The following is an 18,204-nucleotide window of genomic DNA, read 5'->3' on the forward strand; positions in this document are numbered from 1 at the left end:
AGTGGCTTTGATTTGTACCTGTGAGTGGCTGCATACCTTTAGAAGTGATCTGAGTTTTTTTCTGGACATTTTATTGAATAAATACTTATTGAACGACTTAGTATTAAACAGATGTTCCACAAACACTTGTATAAATCTAAAGAGAAAAAGGAAAAAGGAAATCCAGTATAAGGATGTGTTATTGAGGTTCCTTCTATGGTCAGTGGGAACTCACTTCCATGAAGACCTGAGCATGAAGCAAGCAGAGTGCATCTCAGAATTGCTCATCTGAAGGTCAACAACACCAGCTGCTCTCTCCTGGGTTGAAAGTTACCCCTGGGGGCATGAGCTCCCCTGCTTATCCTGTGGCTCAGGCAACCACCCATGGGATAGAAGTTCTTAGGGCAGAGAATAGAAAGACTACAGTGTACATACAGATGGGATTCTGTCAGAGTGAGATGGATTCATTCTTGTGAGAAATTATTGTTGCTGAAGCTGAAATTGGGAAGACTTTTGAGGGGTGAATTGGGGAATTAGAAATGCACTGTGGTGTTAGTTCATTTAATCCTTGTAACAACCTATTTATCAAACACTAATTTATTATATGCTAAGTTCCAAGTACTGTTTTAAACACTTTACAAATATTAACTCATGTCATTCCCTATGAGACAGTGCCGTTATCCCATTTATAGTTTAGGGATCTGGGTCACAGAATTTATGAAATTTGATTACACTAAATCTAACTCAAACTCTGACAGCCTGGTTCCTCAGCCTCTGCTCTTAGGCAAAACACTACAGTCTCAGAAAGTTTTACCAAGATTCAGTCAAAGCAGCTTTTACTGTGATGGAGATAGCCTCACATTTTTTAGTTAGTAGACACTGCTGGTGTCTTTGACAGGTGGTCTTTATCACCTGCATGTAGACATCTTGCCTGAATAAGGAGTTTATATTAGTTTTTTTGTATATGTGTCCTGTTTTAATGCTTTTGTAATAACCTTATTTGCTTTTTCATAATTTAGCATATACTCTGATGTGTTTACCAAAAGTGTTAAATGCCATGAGGTTTGTTTGGCTAACAGTTATTGAGTACCTTATGTATTTCAGACACTGATCTAGTCATTCTCCTTCTAAAAAGCTACACTGGATATTGTTCAAAATGCTCTGTATTGAAGGTCTGGTATATTATTTAAAGAATAAACAGTAGTTGGTGTTTTGTTTTAAATGAGCTGTTTTTCTAAAGCTCATTGCACATTCAGTTTATGATGATATATTGTTACAAGTCATTGACTCTCAAACTGCTTTCCTTCTTTTATGGTGTTCCTTTGAATCAGTTAGCTAAGCATTAGCCAGAGGACAGATCAGAGAAAGGCAAGATGACTTTGTTACTTATCTCTGGATATGTTTATGTTTTGTTTGAGGAACAATACTGTAATATCTGCATACTTTTGCGAGGTCACCACCAACTCTTGTTTTTTATTAAATTTGGCCTGGTGTGTGTTTAAAATAGGAAATGGTTATAGATTGCCTTTGGATTTTATTAATTTTATTTGAAAAACATGTTTATTTGGGGCCATGCACTGTTGTAAGTACTCATAGAATTCTGTAGGAAGGTACTGTTATTTCAGTTTTATAAATGAGTCAAGTGAGGTGCAGAGATTAGTAAGCCTAAAGTTATGTGGCAAGATAAGGGGCAGAGCTGGGATTCAAACCCAGGCACTAGTGGAAGCCCAGTGCTTTTAATCACTATGTTGCCAAGGCTCTTCCATTGTACCTGTTTGAATTCAGTGGCTTTAATTTTTTCATCTCTTTTCTATTCTTAAAAAAAGAGAAAAATCCCACTCAGATATGCAGAGATTTCAAACAGTGCATGACTCAGTGCATGTTGTGATATTGATTAGATATTAATATGAGTATTAATGTTGTCAAACATTATCTTCAGACAGAACATGTTTTTAATTAAAGTCTTTGTTTCTCCCCCCAGTTATTTATATCAGATTGCACATCTTGGAGATGATGACGAAGAACCTGAGTTTTCATCTGCCATGCCTCTAGAAGAAGGAGACACATTCTTCTTTCAACCAAGACCACTCAAAAACCTTGTGTTGGTCGATGAGTTGGACAGTCTCTCTCCTATTTTGTTTTGCCAGGTGTGGGTCTTTCCAGTCATCTCCATAATGAGCAGTGCCAGCCAATTGTTTTGAATCTGAATGAGTTTAAAATTTTAACTCCAGTTAAATTAAATTCTAGTCCAAGAGTTAGATTCATCAGCATGTCTGTGGAATCGCCAGAGTTGTAAAGGTGAAGCAGCTTTAGAATTTCGGGAACTAAAAACCATTACCTAAATCCTTCAGCTTTTTAAAAAAATTATAAAACTCATGTTCAGTGTAAAATTCAAACTATACAAAAAGTTAAAGGTCTTATCCCCAATTTTTTCAACTCCTCACTCCAGTGAGGCTGTTACTATTAAAAGCTTGTCATGATTGCTTCTAGGTATTTTCTTTGCATACAAAAGCAGAGAGACTCACATCTCCCCCCACAAATGTGTGTTACATTTAATATAAACAGGTTCACATACTTCATAGTATTCCAACATTGACCCTTTCTCACTTAATGGTCAATACCTATGTTTATCTTATTTTAACACTCAGTTCCTCCTTAAAATGCTCCAGAGACACTGGCATCAGTCAGTAGCAGGAACTTTTCAGTCACATCCTCAGGGAGGAACCGGAGGTGGCGTGAGATGGGAATTGCATCCCCTACTAAGGTGCTTAATTGTAGCAGGAATTTTACCGTACCTCTTGGTCCTGGATTGCTGTGAGTCGAGTGACCATTAGGGATCACCCTACCCTGTCTAGTCAATTGCACTTCTAGTGGGAGAGAGGTTTGCTCTCTGCGTGCGGGAGAAACAAGTCAACATTCAGGCACTTCTGGTACAATGAATCATTCTGAAATTAACTGCTCTTTTTGACAAAGGATTAGTTCTGAGGGCAATAGAAAATAAGTATTATTTCCTAGTTTGATTTTTCTTTCTTTTCATTGGAATTTGAGGGAATAATTGTTGAAGTAGTTTGTAGGTAAAGAATAAAAACAGGAAGTTAACATGTAGCAGGTCTATAAGCATTTTTTGTGCCTTGGATCTCTAATAGCTTGGTGAAGCATCTGGATTCCCTCTCTGAACAATTTTTTAAATGTGTGTAGTAATAAACTTGATAGCCAAGATAGCAAAACATCATTTAAGTTGTGAAAAAGTAATATACGTGCTTTATTAAGGCTTTAAATAAGATGGTGCATTTAAAATAGGTGAGCTAATCTTTTTTAAAGAGATCAGTGTGAAGGCTGTATATACTCAAAACCCACGTGCTAATTCATATTAAAGTAGGATGCACTGCCTTACAGTCGAGAGTTTTCATTAGAATTGTCCAATTTGACAAAACTACAATACAAATGACTAACTTTTCATATTTTGATCAACAAATAATTGTACTGGAAACCAGCAACTAGATGTCTGGGATGCCAGTATGAGAACACTTGACTTCTCCATTTGGTGGCTAAACAACCAGATGCAGTTACCCATGAGTTGGTCAGCTACTTCATAGGAGCATCTGTAGATAGGGCAGCTGTGATTGTGTGCAGTCCTAACAAATACAAGTTTTAAAGTAATGAGGGAAATGATAATTGGCAATATCTATAAACATTTACATGAATAAATGTGATTATATTGGTGACAGTCACAGATACTGATAAGTTTTAGTTTTTATTTGGAAGGAAATGGTAATTTCAGTTGGAGGTTACATAATACTTTACTAAAAAAGTTCTTTGCTAACTTAGCTGATAACAAGCCTTTCGTGTGTTGGTAAAACCCATCTTCCAACTGATTTGCTTTTTGGAACATTGGGCCTTTTCTTTCATGCTGCCAGGGCCAATAGCCAATATATAAGCTTAGTAAACTGAAGAGTAGTTTGTCCCCTGAGAATAATCAGGGATCATTGTGAAAACTTAGCACAAATAGGCATTTTTTTCTCTACAGATAGCTGATCTGGCAAATGAAGACACTCCACAGCTGTATGTGGCCTGTGGTAGAGGACCCCGATCATCTCTGAGAGTCTTAAGGCATGGACTTGAGGTAAGATCATCTGCAGGGGTTGGAGGGAAACATCGATGAAGCAGCCTATGGCTTTACTCTGATGAGATCTAAGATAAACTTAATGTTTCTATGAAAGAAAAATGTTTTCTCTATTTCCATAAAGTTTGGAGTTTAAATATTCTATTCCTTAACATGTTAGCACAACAGGCACATTTCAAAAATTGGCAAATGGGGATAAAAGGGAAAAAACATCTTTCCTAGTACCAGGCTTACTCTAGCCATAACACGGAGGTTAGGAAATCTGCATGGAACATTTTACTCCATTTCCTTTTAGTCTTGGTCTTTATTCAGGGATTTCAGAAACTTAACATTTTTTACTATGTTAATACTATTTCTTTTTATATCTAAACTTATTGCTGTGTGCTCTTAAGTCATATCATTTTTAATGATTCTGCACTTCTCCATCCAGGTGGATGGATCAGAATTTATGTAATGAATCCTTTATTGTTGGATCTTTCAGGTAATACAGACATTCAAAATTATCTTCTCAAATCCCACATCTCATCTTGGTTCTAGTGTTGATTCCTTTTGGCAAATGCCCTGGAATTGATTTTGTTAGTAAAATCTATGACAATCTGCTTTCAGAGGTCGGAGTTTGCAGACTATATATAGACTTTTCAGAGGCAGTTGTCTGTTTCTGTAGATTTTTATTGGAACACAGCCAAGATAACCTCAGTTTTGGCTGTAACCACTTAATAGCTGTTACTAAGCTTTTGTTTCCTCTTCTGTAAAATGGGCTTAATAATGGCATCTACCTTAAAGGATTGATGTGTGAATTATTTAATGCCTATGATCTGGCATATAATAATTGTTCAATAAATGTTAGCTATTAATATTGCTATAAAGGAATTCGATAGATTTTTGACTGTCAGAATATTCACCAATCCACTAACTTCTCAATGACCCAAACCCAATTTAGACCAATAGTTCTTGCTTAGTTACTTGTGTTATTCATTGGATTCTATTGGATTCCATGTGATGGAAGCCAGCATACCTCCAAAATGCATATATGTATTAACAGAAAGTTTTGTGTAAAGTGTGAAATAAAGGACCCAATTAAGAATCATTTTGAGTCCCCTGCCCCTACCACTTTTTTCCTATTCTATATAAAAAAAGAAATCTTTGTTATATATAAAAATACTTTAAAATTGTTAAACATTGCTTTTGTTTCTATATGTGTATTTGAACCATGTTGTATGCTAAATTACAGTCTCAGTTGAACAGGGTCACTGTCAGGTATTACTTTTGGTATAGAGTATAGCATACCTGACATTTACATTTTGTTGATAATTTTTCCAGGATTCTCCTGTACCATGATCAGGTATTTCTGCTATTCGTAAACTAAGAAAAGGATAATGCCTTTAATGAATATACATGAGTTCTTCCTACATAATGTAGTTACACGGTATAATATATTAAGCTAATATATTGTCTCTAGGTCATTTAAAAACATTTAATAAAATTTTTAGTTTGGAATGTTTTTGGATTTACAGTAAAATTGCAAAGGTAGTATAGAGAGTTCATGTATAACCCATACTCAGTTTCTCTTTCTAGATCATTTTGAATTCACGTTAGATATTTCATTTACTCTGAGAACCTATAGGACATTCATAGGATTCTTTACTCTGACCTTAAAGAGCATGAAAATCTAGTAGGAAGGACAGGTCTTCAAATCACTTTTTAGAAAAGTGCCCTAAGAGATGGTGATTGTGGCTTTTGTGAGAATTTATAGGTGGAAGAGATAACTGCCAGCCAAGAGGATAAGGGAAGCTCGCTCTTATGAAATGCCAGCCCAGATGGCCTGATTCATTTCTATGTGTCCTGTTTTTGTGGATGATGCAGGCATGTCATGACCAAAGGAAGCATATAGCTTTGGCTATAACAACTACCCTCCCAGATGCTTCATCATTTCTTGCTAAAAGTCTGTCATGGATATTGTCAATATCTCCAGGCTTTTTGGTTCTTAATGTTCTTTGACTAGATGGTTACTTTTTTTTTTCTTTTTTTTTACTGAAGAAAACTTGTTTTCCTTTATTCATTTTCTCTGTTACCCAAGTGGCACAACTCTCGCCTCTTGTACACTGTTTTTAGTCCATTTTAAAAAAACACCATGTCTATAATTATTACATACAGTTGACTCTTCTGAATTTACCCATTGGGAGAAGCTACTCAGATTTATTTCCTAGTGTCTTGTCTAATTGGGTCTATAATTTTCTATGGCAAATGCACTTTTTAAAAATTTTGAGTATTTCAGGCAGTAGGCTAAATTTAAGACCATGGTGAACAGCCTTTTAGGCATAGTATCATAATTCAACTGTTTCTCAACTGAAAATATTAAAATTTATATATTTATGAAGAAAATAGAGTTTTACTTCTATAGTTGCTTCATTTGAAAGAACTATGAAGGGAATGAAGGAAGACTCTTCCAGGCATGACCTGTCTATTGAATAACCACACTGTATAGTTTCTACACTGCTCTTGTTCTCTTTTCACTCCCAAAGTCCATGTCACATGGGGGAGCTTCTGCTGTGGCCCACAGGAACAGCTGTTCTGACAGTCCCTCCCACCCCCTTCCATACCCTCTTACTCCTTCCTTAGGTCTCCCCTGGACATTTCCCCGGCTTTTCTTCCCTTGCCTTTATTGAAATATAATAGACAACTAGTTACTTTATTTACCTTGTACAATTCAACGAGGTTTTTTTTTTTTTTTTCCGATTATAGTTGGCGTACAATAATATACCAGTTTCAGTTGTATAGCATAGTATTCAGAGATCCATGTAACTCGCAAAGTGATCACCCCACTAAATTTAGTACTCCTCTTCCCCCTCACGTATTTATTATAACATTATTAACCATCTTCCCCATGCTACACTCTATATCTCCATGTCTATTCTGCATCTATCCATTTGTACCTCTTAACCTCTTTGTCTCCCCCCCAACTACTCTCCCATCTAGTATCCCTTTAAATATTCTCTGTATGTATGAGTTTATTTCCGCTTTTGTTATTGTTGATTTTGTTCTTTAGATTCCACATGTACGTGAAATCATGGGATATTTGTCTCTCTCTGACCCATTTCATTCAGCGCAATACCTTCTAGGTCCATGAAGGCAGTATCTTTCCATCCCCTTCCTTTTAGTCTGTGTGTGTCTTTTAATCTAAAGTGGGTCTCTTGTTAGCAGCATATATAGGGGTCTTTTTTTCTTATCCATTCAGCCACTCTATATTTTGGTTGGAGCACTTAATTCTTTTCTATTTAGGTACTTGTTGATAGGAATGCAGTTATTATCTTTGTTTATTCCTATTTTTGATACATGTTTTTTCTTAAAGAAGTCCTTCCAACATTTTCTGTAATACTGACTTGGTGATGATAAATTCCTTTAGCTTATTTTTGTCTGGGAAACTATCTGTCCTTCAACTCTAAATGATAGCTTTGCTAAATGAAATATTCTTGGTTGTAGATCTTGGGTTTTCATTATGTCACATATTTTGTGCCAAGTCCTTTTGTCCTGCATGGTTTCTTTTGGGAAATCAGCTGCCAGCCAGTCTTATAGGTGCTCCCTTATAGGTAACTAACTACTTTTGCTGATTTTAAGATTCTCTTTGTATTTAATGGTTACATTTTTTAAAATCCAGCATACATTGTGAGCACTGCCTTTGGGACTTTATTATCTAGTGTAGTTGTAAGCAGGGAGCTGAGATCCATGCTCACTGGATATGTGGTTTATCTCTTCTGTCAGGTGTCAGAAATGGCTGTCTCTGAACTACCCGGTAACCCCAATGCTGTCTGGACAGTGCGCCGGCACATTGAAGGTAAGCGGCCCTTTCCAACCCTCAAAATGAGAGTCTGGGTGCCATTGACAGTATAAGGCTTAAGAGACTGCATTCATAATATTTCTATATCACATCTAGCACTGTATACTAGAAATTTTTTCTGGCCTAATGCCATGTTTTCGAGGCTTTCCCAATCAGGATGTTTTCACATACTATTTGTACACGTGGATGAGGGATGCATAGGGTGACTATTAATATTCGGTACATACACACTTGGATATCATGGAGCTGTTTTGTGCGATGGTCTTTGTATTTATCTTTAAGACACTGGTTCCATCTGTGTAAGAGATATGGTATGAAGGAAAGTTTTTGCTTAATTTTTCTTCAACCATGTTCTTACCTGTTGTGCTGATAACAATGAAATTGATGGTGTTATTCTAGATATTAAGAAATTTGGTGAAGCTTGTTAATTAGTCCTGCTCGATGAGTGTAGTTGTTTTTAAGAAAAGCAGGGATTGATTGAATGGAATTGGAATTTTTGAGCGAGTGGAAAAGAAGGGGTGGAGGAAAGAGAAGGGAGTCTGAGCTCCTTGATAAAAATGATCGCTCCTTCCTAAAAGTTTGAAAGCTATGTGAAAATGCATAGTAGCACAATGCCAGGAAAGTCTTGTGACAGTTGAATTTCATTCAGTCTCTTAGAAATAAAAATCAGTTTTTATTTTCCCTTTGACTTACTCTGGGGCCAGAGGTCATTTCTATTCCTAGACCTCATTTTCCTCTTGTTCCCTCAGGAATGTAGGACTGGTGAGTAAGATCATGCTGGCCAGCATACAAAGCTTTTCCAAGAAAACAGCTGGAATTCTTCCTGATATTTAGATGTTCTGATTGTGAGGAACAAATTTAAGGGAGCTGGGAAATGTGTAAGAGGGAGACCTCTGTTAGCAGAATATACATGTTGGTGGATTTTGTTTCCATGTAGGCATTGGAATCAAGTCTGAGTTGAGAAGAAAGGAAAGTGAACAGGAAATTAGTAGGCTTATTTTAGCTGAGAAATAATTATTAGATAAATGGTTTTGAAAGATTTCCCCATTGCATGTAATTTCATAAACTGGTCAGTGCTTGGTGTCTCATTGACATGGTTCTTGAAAACATTGCCTAGACTATTTAATTAGAAAGATCTTTTGAGGTAAAACTTGGTGTGCTCCCCTCCTTGTTTGTTTAACTTCTTAAGCTTTGTTTTAAAATAGATTTAGATGTACAGAAAAGTTACCCTCATTTTTATGAAGAAAATGGGAAATCACAGGTTGAGTCTCCCAAAATAGCTCACTAAGGTAATGGAGATTGAAAACCTTGTCTCCTGAATCTCTGTTCAGTGCTCATTTGACTAACCCTGCAGTGGGAGTCTGTGGTTCTTTCTGATTTGGTGTAGGATAAGTTCTGTACTTTCATCCTGCAGTCTTTCGAGTGTCCCCTGTGTACTCAGTAATTAAGATAGGTCCTTACTTTTAGAGCACTTGCCATCTGAAGAAGACAAGTATACCAAATTCTTTTGTGTTCTGATAATAATAAAAGGCACAAGCATGTAGCCAAAGATGGGGTTAGAGGAGAGGACATACTTTTGAGGATCAGGGAAGGCTTTTTGGGGACAGTGTTTGGTAAGTTAGTGATAAGCAGTTAGTGATGGAACTTGTAGCAGAAAAATGTTCTGCTCTTAATACCAAAATCTGAGAGAAGACTATATCTCCATAAATTTTACTCTTTAGAAACTTTGTTTTGGGCTATCACTTATGAAAACAGGTCAGGTTTTCTCTGTTCATTCTCATAGTAACTTAGACACCCCAAGTTACTATTGGGTGAACATCCCACATGTCCACACATGCTGCAGTCTTTCAGGCAATTACTAACCTTGGCTGGTACTTGGTGATGCACACTACCAATACCAAGCCTTTTTTTCTCTTCCACAGGTGGCTGGTGAAGGTGCTGATCACCACAGGTGTGTACCTACTGCTAGGGTCTACCATGAGGTCTTAGAGTTTACCCAGGTAGAGGGACCTACACAAAATGTTGAGGCTGCCCTGATGGCATCTCTCAGAGGGTAACTTTGCAATTGGATATCCACGTGCATTGTAATAGTGCACACATATCTGTTTGTATATTAAATGGTCAGTGGCAGGAATCAGCCTCTGTCATTTTCTCCCACAGAATGTGGAACATGCTACTGATTTGTCTTTAAGTTGAAAGAGCCTGTAGCTGGAAAACCTTAGCTTTATACTCTCCCTTGGAGTTTTGTATGTTCCAGGTGTTTTATATGATCAGGCCCTGGAGACTCCCTTCCCCCTTCTGCCCTCCTCCCCAGTATAATCTGAGTCAAGATAAGCACCGAGTAGTCTGAATATAAAATGATATTGGGACTTAATAGTGGATGGTCACTTGGCTTTATTCTTTGAAGTGGGCTGCTTGTTGAGCCTCAGATACTAAGGCTGGGAAAAGAAGAATAAAGCATTCTCTCTGGGGTGCTTCAGCAGTGCTCAGACAGATAGAAGTCCTTATTAATTGATACAAAAGATGCATTTTCATACTCTAATAAATTCTTCACTGAGATATGAACTGATGTTTTTAAATATGAAACTTGCAACCCCTGGAAAAAAGCAACATGGGTATTTATGGTTCATAGCCATTTATCTTGACTGAAGCTTGCTTTTGTTCTGAACTCCAACTTTTAACCTGTAACCTTAAGAATAAGAATAACTAATCTGCTGTAGGTCTTCGCCATAAAATGGAAAGGGTAAACATTACAGTATCTTTCATATGGTAATGGATATTTTGAGGGAATCTGTAATGTTAATGTTAAACAGCTTTCAAATATTAGTCATTGCTCTACCACATGTTGAATTGCCCTATTTAAATCCACTGAGCAACTCTTTATTTTTATATCTGAGTGATTTGACGCCTTGGGCCAAAGGGAAGATAAGGACCCAGGCAGCCCTCCTTCTCTCCACTCATTCTCTTGCATGTAAATGAAAAGTTGTGTGGTCTCTTTTCTGATAGTCAAACCCCTTTACCTCCTGACTGAGGAAGAGACTGGAAATCCTGGCCAGTTGTTAGAGCCCTTGGTTGTTTGGCTTTAATTTGCTCTGATACAGCTTTGAAAGCATTAGGCTTCAGTAATGAGAATGTGAGAAAGGACACAATAGTCATATAATGTTAAAATTAAGTAATTCCTGTTGTTTTTACACACCAGAAATTTCCAGTGCAAAACCTGAGAGCGGGTGTAAAAGCTTCCACGTTTGGTGTTATGTGGAAACTGATTATGGTTTTGTTGGATGCTCTTAGGGTACCTATTTCAGCAGTATACTGATGATATAGTAAAGAGTTGTACACTTGAAATCTATATCATTTTATTAACAAGTGTCACCCCAGTAAATTTAATTTTAAAACAAAGATATCCATTTCAAGGACAACTGTGTTATTACTCATATTTTGTGAATATGAACAGTGTTGTCTTACAAATCCGTATCATAAGGTGTCCCTAAAGCATTTGGTACATGTTGACAATTATATATAACAAAATAATGTAAAACCAGCTATCTGCTTGTCCAGTGTTATTTCTTATGATTTGGAAATTGAATTCTTATTCTGGATTCCTGATGTAGCCATTAGATTACAATGATTGGAAAAGGTCTTTGATTCTTTCAGCCACCTTGTCAGTACATGCATGTATTAATTGAAGCAAAAGTTTTGCAAAACAAAGCTTATCCTTACTGTGTGTGACGCAGTTTCATAAATCACATTGGTTTCTATGTATATTTGTTTAAAAATGCTGATTGCAACTCACCAAATTTTTATGTCCTGCTAATGGGTCAGAACACTATTATAGACTATAGCAATAGTACATCTTCACTGCCCCTCCCCCCCCTTTTAAAATAACGCTGATTCTGCTGAACTGATCCAGTAATCTTAATTCAACTGAACCACCTTTGGAACATTCAGAACCCAAACTGAATCCTTGATTGTGAGTGAGATGGATCAGCCTTACAGCGCTGAGCTCTGACAAAGGCTCAGGCAAACAGTTCTACAGTTGCTTCTGCTTAGAAGAGGTAGCTACTCCCAGTTTAGTACCTTGTCTACCTGTCATTCTGTCCTTTGTTTACCTGATTTCTGGGTGAGAGGGACAGAAAGAGGAATTGATAAAGAAAATTCAAATGTAAAGTAGGAAAATCAACATCTTAAAAAAGTAAATGTGCCTTTCTTCAGCAGTTACCAAACTTTATGCCTCACATTGTGCTGGATGTGGGACACACATACACAGAAGCTGTTTTATGTCGTAGGGTGGAATGTATGGGAAATGGATGGTCTTTAACTATGGTATCTGCATGAGAAACTTGAGGTTGCTTATATCCTCAGGTCCTCTGACCTTGAGAAACTCATTAGTGTTTGTTTATCCAACTACATTTCATTAACTGAAAAGTAAATCCTCCTAGGATTGCTCATGACCACTGAATAGTTGTATTTTTAAATAATGAAAAACTAGAGAAATCAAGGACTGGCGGTATAAACAATCCCCCCTCCCTATTTCCTGGTTATCTAGTGTTATTATAGAATTCCTGTCGGGACATCCTAGGATTCTCAGTTTCCAGCTGTAGGATGACTTAGTCTCGTGGAGGCTTAAGTAATCTGTTTTATTCATTAGATCTTGTGTTCCTACATAAGCTCTATTCAGAAGAAGCTTGGGGACCTTTCCTGATTATGAGGAATATCTTTTAAGACTAGCTTGTGCCTGGGATCTGGCACAAATAAGTTTAGCTTCAACACATATAAATATCGTAGTATTTCAAGATTTCTTCATGCCTCTGATTCCCTTGCTTTGTCCTCTTGCATTTTTCCAGCAAATGTCTTGAGAAAATATTAGTTTTCAGAGGTATTAGAGGCGGGCATATCTACTCAATATATTTAGGCATTTAAAGCAAAGTATATCTGTAGGCTTTATGACCTTCAGTTATCTTTTGGATCATCCTGTGCTGTTTGTCACATGACTGTGTGTGTGATGACTACCCATAGAAGTGCCTTGGAAGGTTTCTGAAGAGAAAACTTAGTATGTCTCATTCGGCTTTGTAACTAATGAGTTCTTAGCTAACCAACTCCTTTCTTTTCTTACCTTTTTCAGATGAATTTGATGCATACATCATCGTGTCTTTCGTGAATGCCACACTAGTGTTGTCTATCGGAGAGACTGTGGAAGAAGTGACTGACTCTGGGTTCTTGGGTACCACCCCAACCTTGTCCTGCTCCTTGTTAGGAGATGATGCCTTGGTACAGGTGAGGATTCTCAGTGCTACTTACCTGCTGGCCTTTCTTAGTCCTTTCTTTGCCTTTGAGGTGTAGACTGTTGTGTTCACCTTAATGAACTTTGAACTTCTTTGAAGTAGATGTTGCAAGACATGAACCTTCTTTAAGTTGACCTTGCCTGGGGTCTATTAACTCTTGTCATTTACTCAGCTAGTGTGACAGGCAGATCTGATAGCTATGAATATGAGTGATGAGTCACATTGCTAAAGTCAGGTTTCCTTGTGTTACTCTAGGTGTATCCTGATGGCATTCGGCACATACGAGCAGACAAGAGGGTCAATGAGTGGAAGACCCCTGGAAAGAAAACAATTGTGAAATGTGCAGTGAACCAGCGACAAGTAGTGATTGCCCTGACAGGAGGAGAGCTGGTCTATTTTGAAATGGATCCCGTATGTTATTTATTATTTATTGAGACTTAGTAGAGTCCAGAGGTAAAGATGGGAGTTGTAGTCTAGGTATCTAAATTATATTCATAAGAAAGAAAATTGGGGGAGGAAAATCATTCACACGCCATTTTAGCCTTTTATAGGGAGAAGGGGGTCGGTAACATGTTTAATTTTAATTGGCATTATAAAATCCCATGTTAGCAATGAATTACTTGCTTTTCCACCAAATATTTGCCATAGGTTTAATTTCTGAGATCTGAATTCATTTCAGAGTTTTCTTTTGCTTTTCTGTATGGAGACATGTTGAGTATAATTAGTTATGCTTTCAAAGTCTTGTAGATGTGGCCAGCTTATATAGTCTTAACTATACCTATATTGAAATTTTTCTGTCTTTAACTTCCATATTTGAATTCTCTTTTGCCCAAAGTATTCTCATAAACAGATAAAGAGTGTTACACATTTCCATTTCCTGAGAGCTCGGTTGGCTTAGAACATATGTGGCGCACTGTAGTTGTCAAAGGTCTCTTGATTCTCGTCAGTAATTTTGCTTGCCATTAGCCTGTAGAGTTCTGTCTTGGGACCTCAAGTAGAGAAATTCTTGGTCATTGATTATAGGAAGAAGAGTGAGAGGAAGCAAAAAAGAACTTAACAGTCCTCCTTCCTTCCCTGGGCCCAGAGTTTTGGGGATGAGTTCGAGTGGTTTGTGACCTCTCTTCTGTCTTCACTCCTGTAGTCAGGACAGCTGAACGAGTACACGGAGCGGAAGGAGATGTCAGCAGATGTGGTGTGCATGAGTCTGGCCAATGTGCCTCCTGGAGAGCAGCGGTCTCGCTTCCTGGCTGTGGGGCTGGTAGACAACACTGTCAGAATCATCTCCCTGGACCCCTCAGTGAGTGTTTTCCTCCACTTCAAGGATCTTCCAGTTGGAGCCTGAGCACCTGGCCCACTCCTTATGTCTGTCTCTTAGATCCCCTGGGCTAGACCCTGAAATCTACACTTGTCGCTCCTGGCTATTGTAGCAGCACAGTTTAGGAGTCTTCTGCAAGCACTTTAAAGTTGCCGATCTAAGGCTACTAAACCTTTCTTAGCTTAAGCCTTGACTCTTAAAAACAAAGAAAATCCCAAGACTGTTTTTAAAAGAAAGGACTTGGACTTGCTTAGGGCCTTAGATAACTTTTAAGAAGGAGGTGCCCTCTGCTTATGCACTTTTACCATGTTGTCCCCTTTGACAAAAAGAGGAAAGTATGATCCTCTGTAGAGTTTATTTACAGATTCAGTTTAACCCACTACCCGTTTAGAACTTACTCCAGGTTTTACTTGTGCATTACAAGGTGGTACTTCACCCTTAGAATTAGATTTCTCTGGGTAGGTTTTTTTCCAGAATTGGTCATTTTCCATGGTTTATTCTTTACTCTTTCTCCCTTAGGACTGTTTGCAACCTCTGAGCATGCAGGCTCTCCCAGCCCAGCCGGAGTCCTTGTGTATTGTGGAAATGGGTGGGACTGAGAAGCAGGATGAGCTGGGTGAGAGGGGCTCTATTGGCTTCCTATACCTGAATATTGGGCTACAGGTAAGAAATCCAGAGGCATACATACAATGTTGGTATCAGGCCTTTAGGTTTCATGTACTCCTTTGTTTAATACGGACATTTTCTGTGCCTACGTTTTCAGTTACCATTAGTGAACAGTGCTGCTTCGTTTCACTTTTCTTGTCTTGATTTAGAACAAATAAGGCCTAGAAAAAAGTATTTTTATAAAGAGTCTTTGATAAAAATGTTTGCCATCACAGCTCTGGATCAGAACTCAAGTCACCTGTAGTTCTCATAATATACAGTTTTTGAAACTAATACCTCACAGTTCATAATGGGCTCCATTAGCAATACGGGACCCCTGGGTGTTCTCTGTCGTCAAAGTAGCTGATCTCTTCATAGCGTGAAAAGCAGCAACTGAAGGAGCAGATAGTGTCAGGGTTTTTGACCACATACTTTTGATTTTCATTTTCCTCAGTGATTATTTACTCAAACATGTAAATAATCTGGCCCATGTACTTTTTGCTTTTTAATTTTACTTCCTAATTTAGAAATTCTCAAACATGCACAGAAGTTAGAGAAACTAATGTAATGAAGCTCCATGTACCCATCACCAGTTATAACAGTTATCAACTTTCTTATTTTATCTATTCTTATTTTATCTTTTCTTATTTTATCTTTTTTCCCTCTTTTTCTTGGAGTCTTTTAAAGCAAATCCAAGATGATATATTGTTTTATTTATAAATAGTGGAGAATGTAGCTTTCACTGATGTGGGTTTTTTTAAGGCTGTAATGTTATCATGCCCAATAAAATTTAACAATAATTTCTTAATACCTGCTGCCTTGTCCATGCTCCAATTTTCCTTTTTCTCCCTCAAAAATTTCTTTACAATTGGTTCTACTCGGGATCTACATAAAGCTGCGTGTAGTTTGCATATGCTTGATCTATGTATGTTTCTTTTGGTAACTGTCCTGTCCTTATTTTTACTTGTTAAGAAACCAGACCATTTGTCTTGTAGAATGTCCCATCTCTGGATTTAGCAGAGCCATTTCTTTTGTATATTTAATGTTCCTCTGTTTGTATTTCCTGTAAACTAGTTAGTAGATCTTAGACCAGACTGTCCATATAATGCAAGCCACGGGTGTAATTTAAATTTCCCCATAGCTACAAACAAGGGGACAGATGAAGTTAATTTTAATGTTTTATTTAATCTACTATATCTAAAATGTCATTTCAGTTTGTAATCAGTGTAAAAATTAATAAGATTTTGTGGGGCTTTTTTTCCTTTTTTTTTTTTCCTCTCATGGACTATCCAGAACATTCGTGCCCTGGACCTGAATTAGCCATTTCCTTAGGAGTCTTATTATTTTTAGGGGAAATGGTTTTTAGAGACCTGATTATTTTTAACAGTGCATATATCTTAAAATTTAAAATTATAAAGAATTTAGCATACATAATAAAAAATTTTAAGGATATAACAGTGAAAAATGTGTGCTTTTCACTTAGTAAATGCTCGATAACTATTTGAGTGATTGATTGAGAGAACAAATGAATGGCTGGCTGATTATCAGGATATTCTTTAAACCAACTCATTTCCTCCCATCTGCTCTGAAATTATATAAAGTGGCCAAGGGAACTTCCATTATGGGTAGACTTAACCCACTGTTCTCCTTTTTATTAGAATGGTGTGCTGCTTAGAACTGTCCTGGATCCTGTTACTGGGGATTTATCTGACACCCGCACTAGGTACTTGGGGTCTCGTCCTGTGAAACTCTTTCGTGTCCGGATGCAAGGCCAGGAGGCAGTAAGTAATAAAGGGGGGCAGGCAGCATGTTGCATGTTTGGATGTTAGTGGCATCAGCTGAGATAAATCCCTTTGGTACAAGTTTTACTTTCATTAATTCACTAGTATCTAGTTCGATTGACATTAGCTCTAGCTTGGTTATTTTATTTTGTTTTCTTTTTCATGGGAGGTCTTGAATCCCTTGTTTCAGAGCTTTTTAACTGGGGTTTCATAATACTGTTCCACGATTTGGTTATTGATAAGTTGAAATATTGATCCCTTCAGCCCTCAGGCTGGGCAAATGGAACAGACTGAGAGTTAGCTGGATACCTCCCATCTAGGGGACCACTTACCCATGAGCAGCCTTGTATCGATATCATGGTTTATGAGGTAATGTGAAAGAAGTCCTTTATAGCTAAGAATATCTCTTTCTGGGTATTGTGCTAGTTCTTTACTTGTGAATGCATTTAATCCTTGTCACTATACAGCCTTGTGATAGTATTCCCATTTTACATACATGGAAATAAGCTCAGAGATCCAAGTGATTAGGTTGTATGGCTAGTAGCCCCCACCTTTAGCAAATAGTGACTCTGCCTTTTATCTAAGCCTTTTTTTTCTTAAGGTAGCTTTTTAGGTTTCTGAAATAAATTGGGATACTCTGCAGTCTGAAATTTGAGGATAGGGTGTTTACTTTAGCATACTATGTTTGAGTTTTTCTCAAGCTTACTGGAGGTGTTTTATCTTTCCTCAGGTGTTGGCCATGTCAAGCCGCTCATGGTTGAGCTATTCTTACCAATCTCGTTTCCATCTCACTCCTTTGTCTTATGAGACCCTGGAATTTGCATCTGGCTTCGCCTCTGAGCAGTGTCCTGAGGGCATTGTGGCCATCTCTACCAATACCCTGAGGTGAGAAGAGTTTCACAGTTGAAGCCCAGTAGGCAGCCTTTCTGCCAAGGGGTTGGACTGTGTTTTTGCCAGAGTTTGGAAAAAATTATGAAAAGATGGCAAAGAGTCAACTCTATCATGGAGCTAGTGTGTTGCAATTGAAACTTTTCATTTGGCTCAGGATTTAAGCACCTGGTAGCCAAGTTTCGGTGTTTGGAGTTTTATTAGCTTCTATTTAGACTTTCAGGGCCAAGTTTTAATACATAGCAATACAATTCAGTCTTCTTGAGATTTAAGATTCCTGTTTTCCAGGGCAGTGTAATTAGATAAATTTTAGAGCAGGATCACACATAACTTTTTCTTACTCTGTCTTGTCATTT

The 18,204-nt window shown here is 37.6% G+C and overlaps 1 protein-coding gene across 3 annotated transcripts in view; it reads left to right on the plus strand.

Moving 5' to 3' along the window:
- The window catches only part of SF3B3 (splicing factor 3b subunit 3), a 42,191-nt gene that overhangs the window by 12,245 nt on the left and 11,742 nt on the right, over positions 1-18,204 (plus strand). For all 3 annotated transcript variants that reach the window (XM_011380647.2, XM_011380648.2, XM_011380646.2), the window contains exons 9-17: positions 1,961-2,126; positions 4,007-4,102; positions 7,862-7,934; positions 13,060-13,211; positions 13,475-13,630; positions 14,361-14,516; positions 15,054-15,197; positions 16,838-16,960; positions 17,691-17,845. In XM_011380647.2, coding sequence (XP_011378949.1) covers positions 1,961-2,126; positions 4,007-4,102; positions 7,862-7,934; positions 13,060-13,211; positions 13,475-13,630; positions 14,361-14,516; positions 15,054-15,197; positions 16,838-16,960; positions 17,691-17,845 — 1,221 coding nt within the window. The remainder of the gene's footprint in view (positions 1-1,960; positions 2,127-4,006; positions 4,103-7,861; positions 7,935-13,059; positions 13,212-13,474; positions 13,631-14,360; positions 14,517-15,053; positions 15,198-16,837; positions 16,961-17,690; positions 17,846-18,204) is intronic.

Source organism: Pteropus vampyrus, unplaced genomic scaffold, assembly GCF_000151845.1.
Source record: "Pteropus vampyrus isolate Shadow unplaced genomic scaffold, Pvam_2.0 Scaffold399, whole genome shotgun sequence".
Lineage (NCBI taxonomy): Eukaryota > Metazoa > Chordata > Mammalia > Chiroptera > Pteropodidae > Pteropus > Pteropus vampyrus.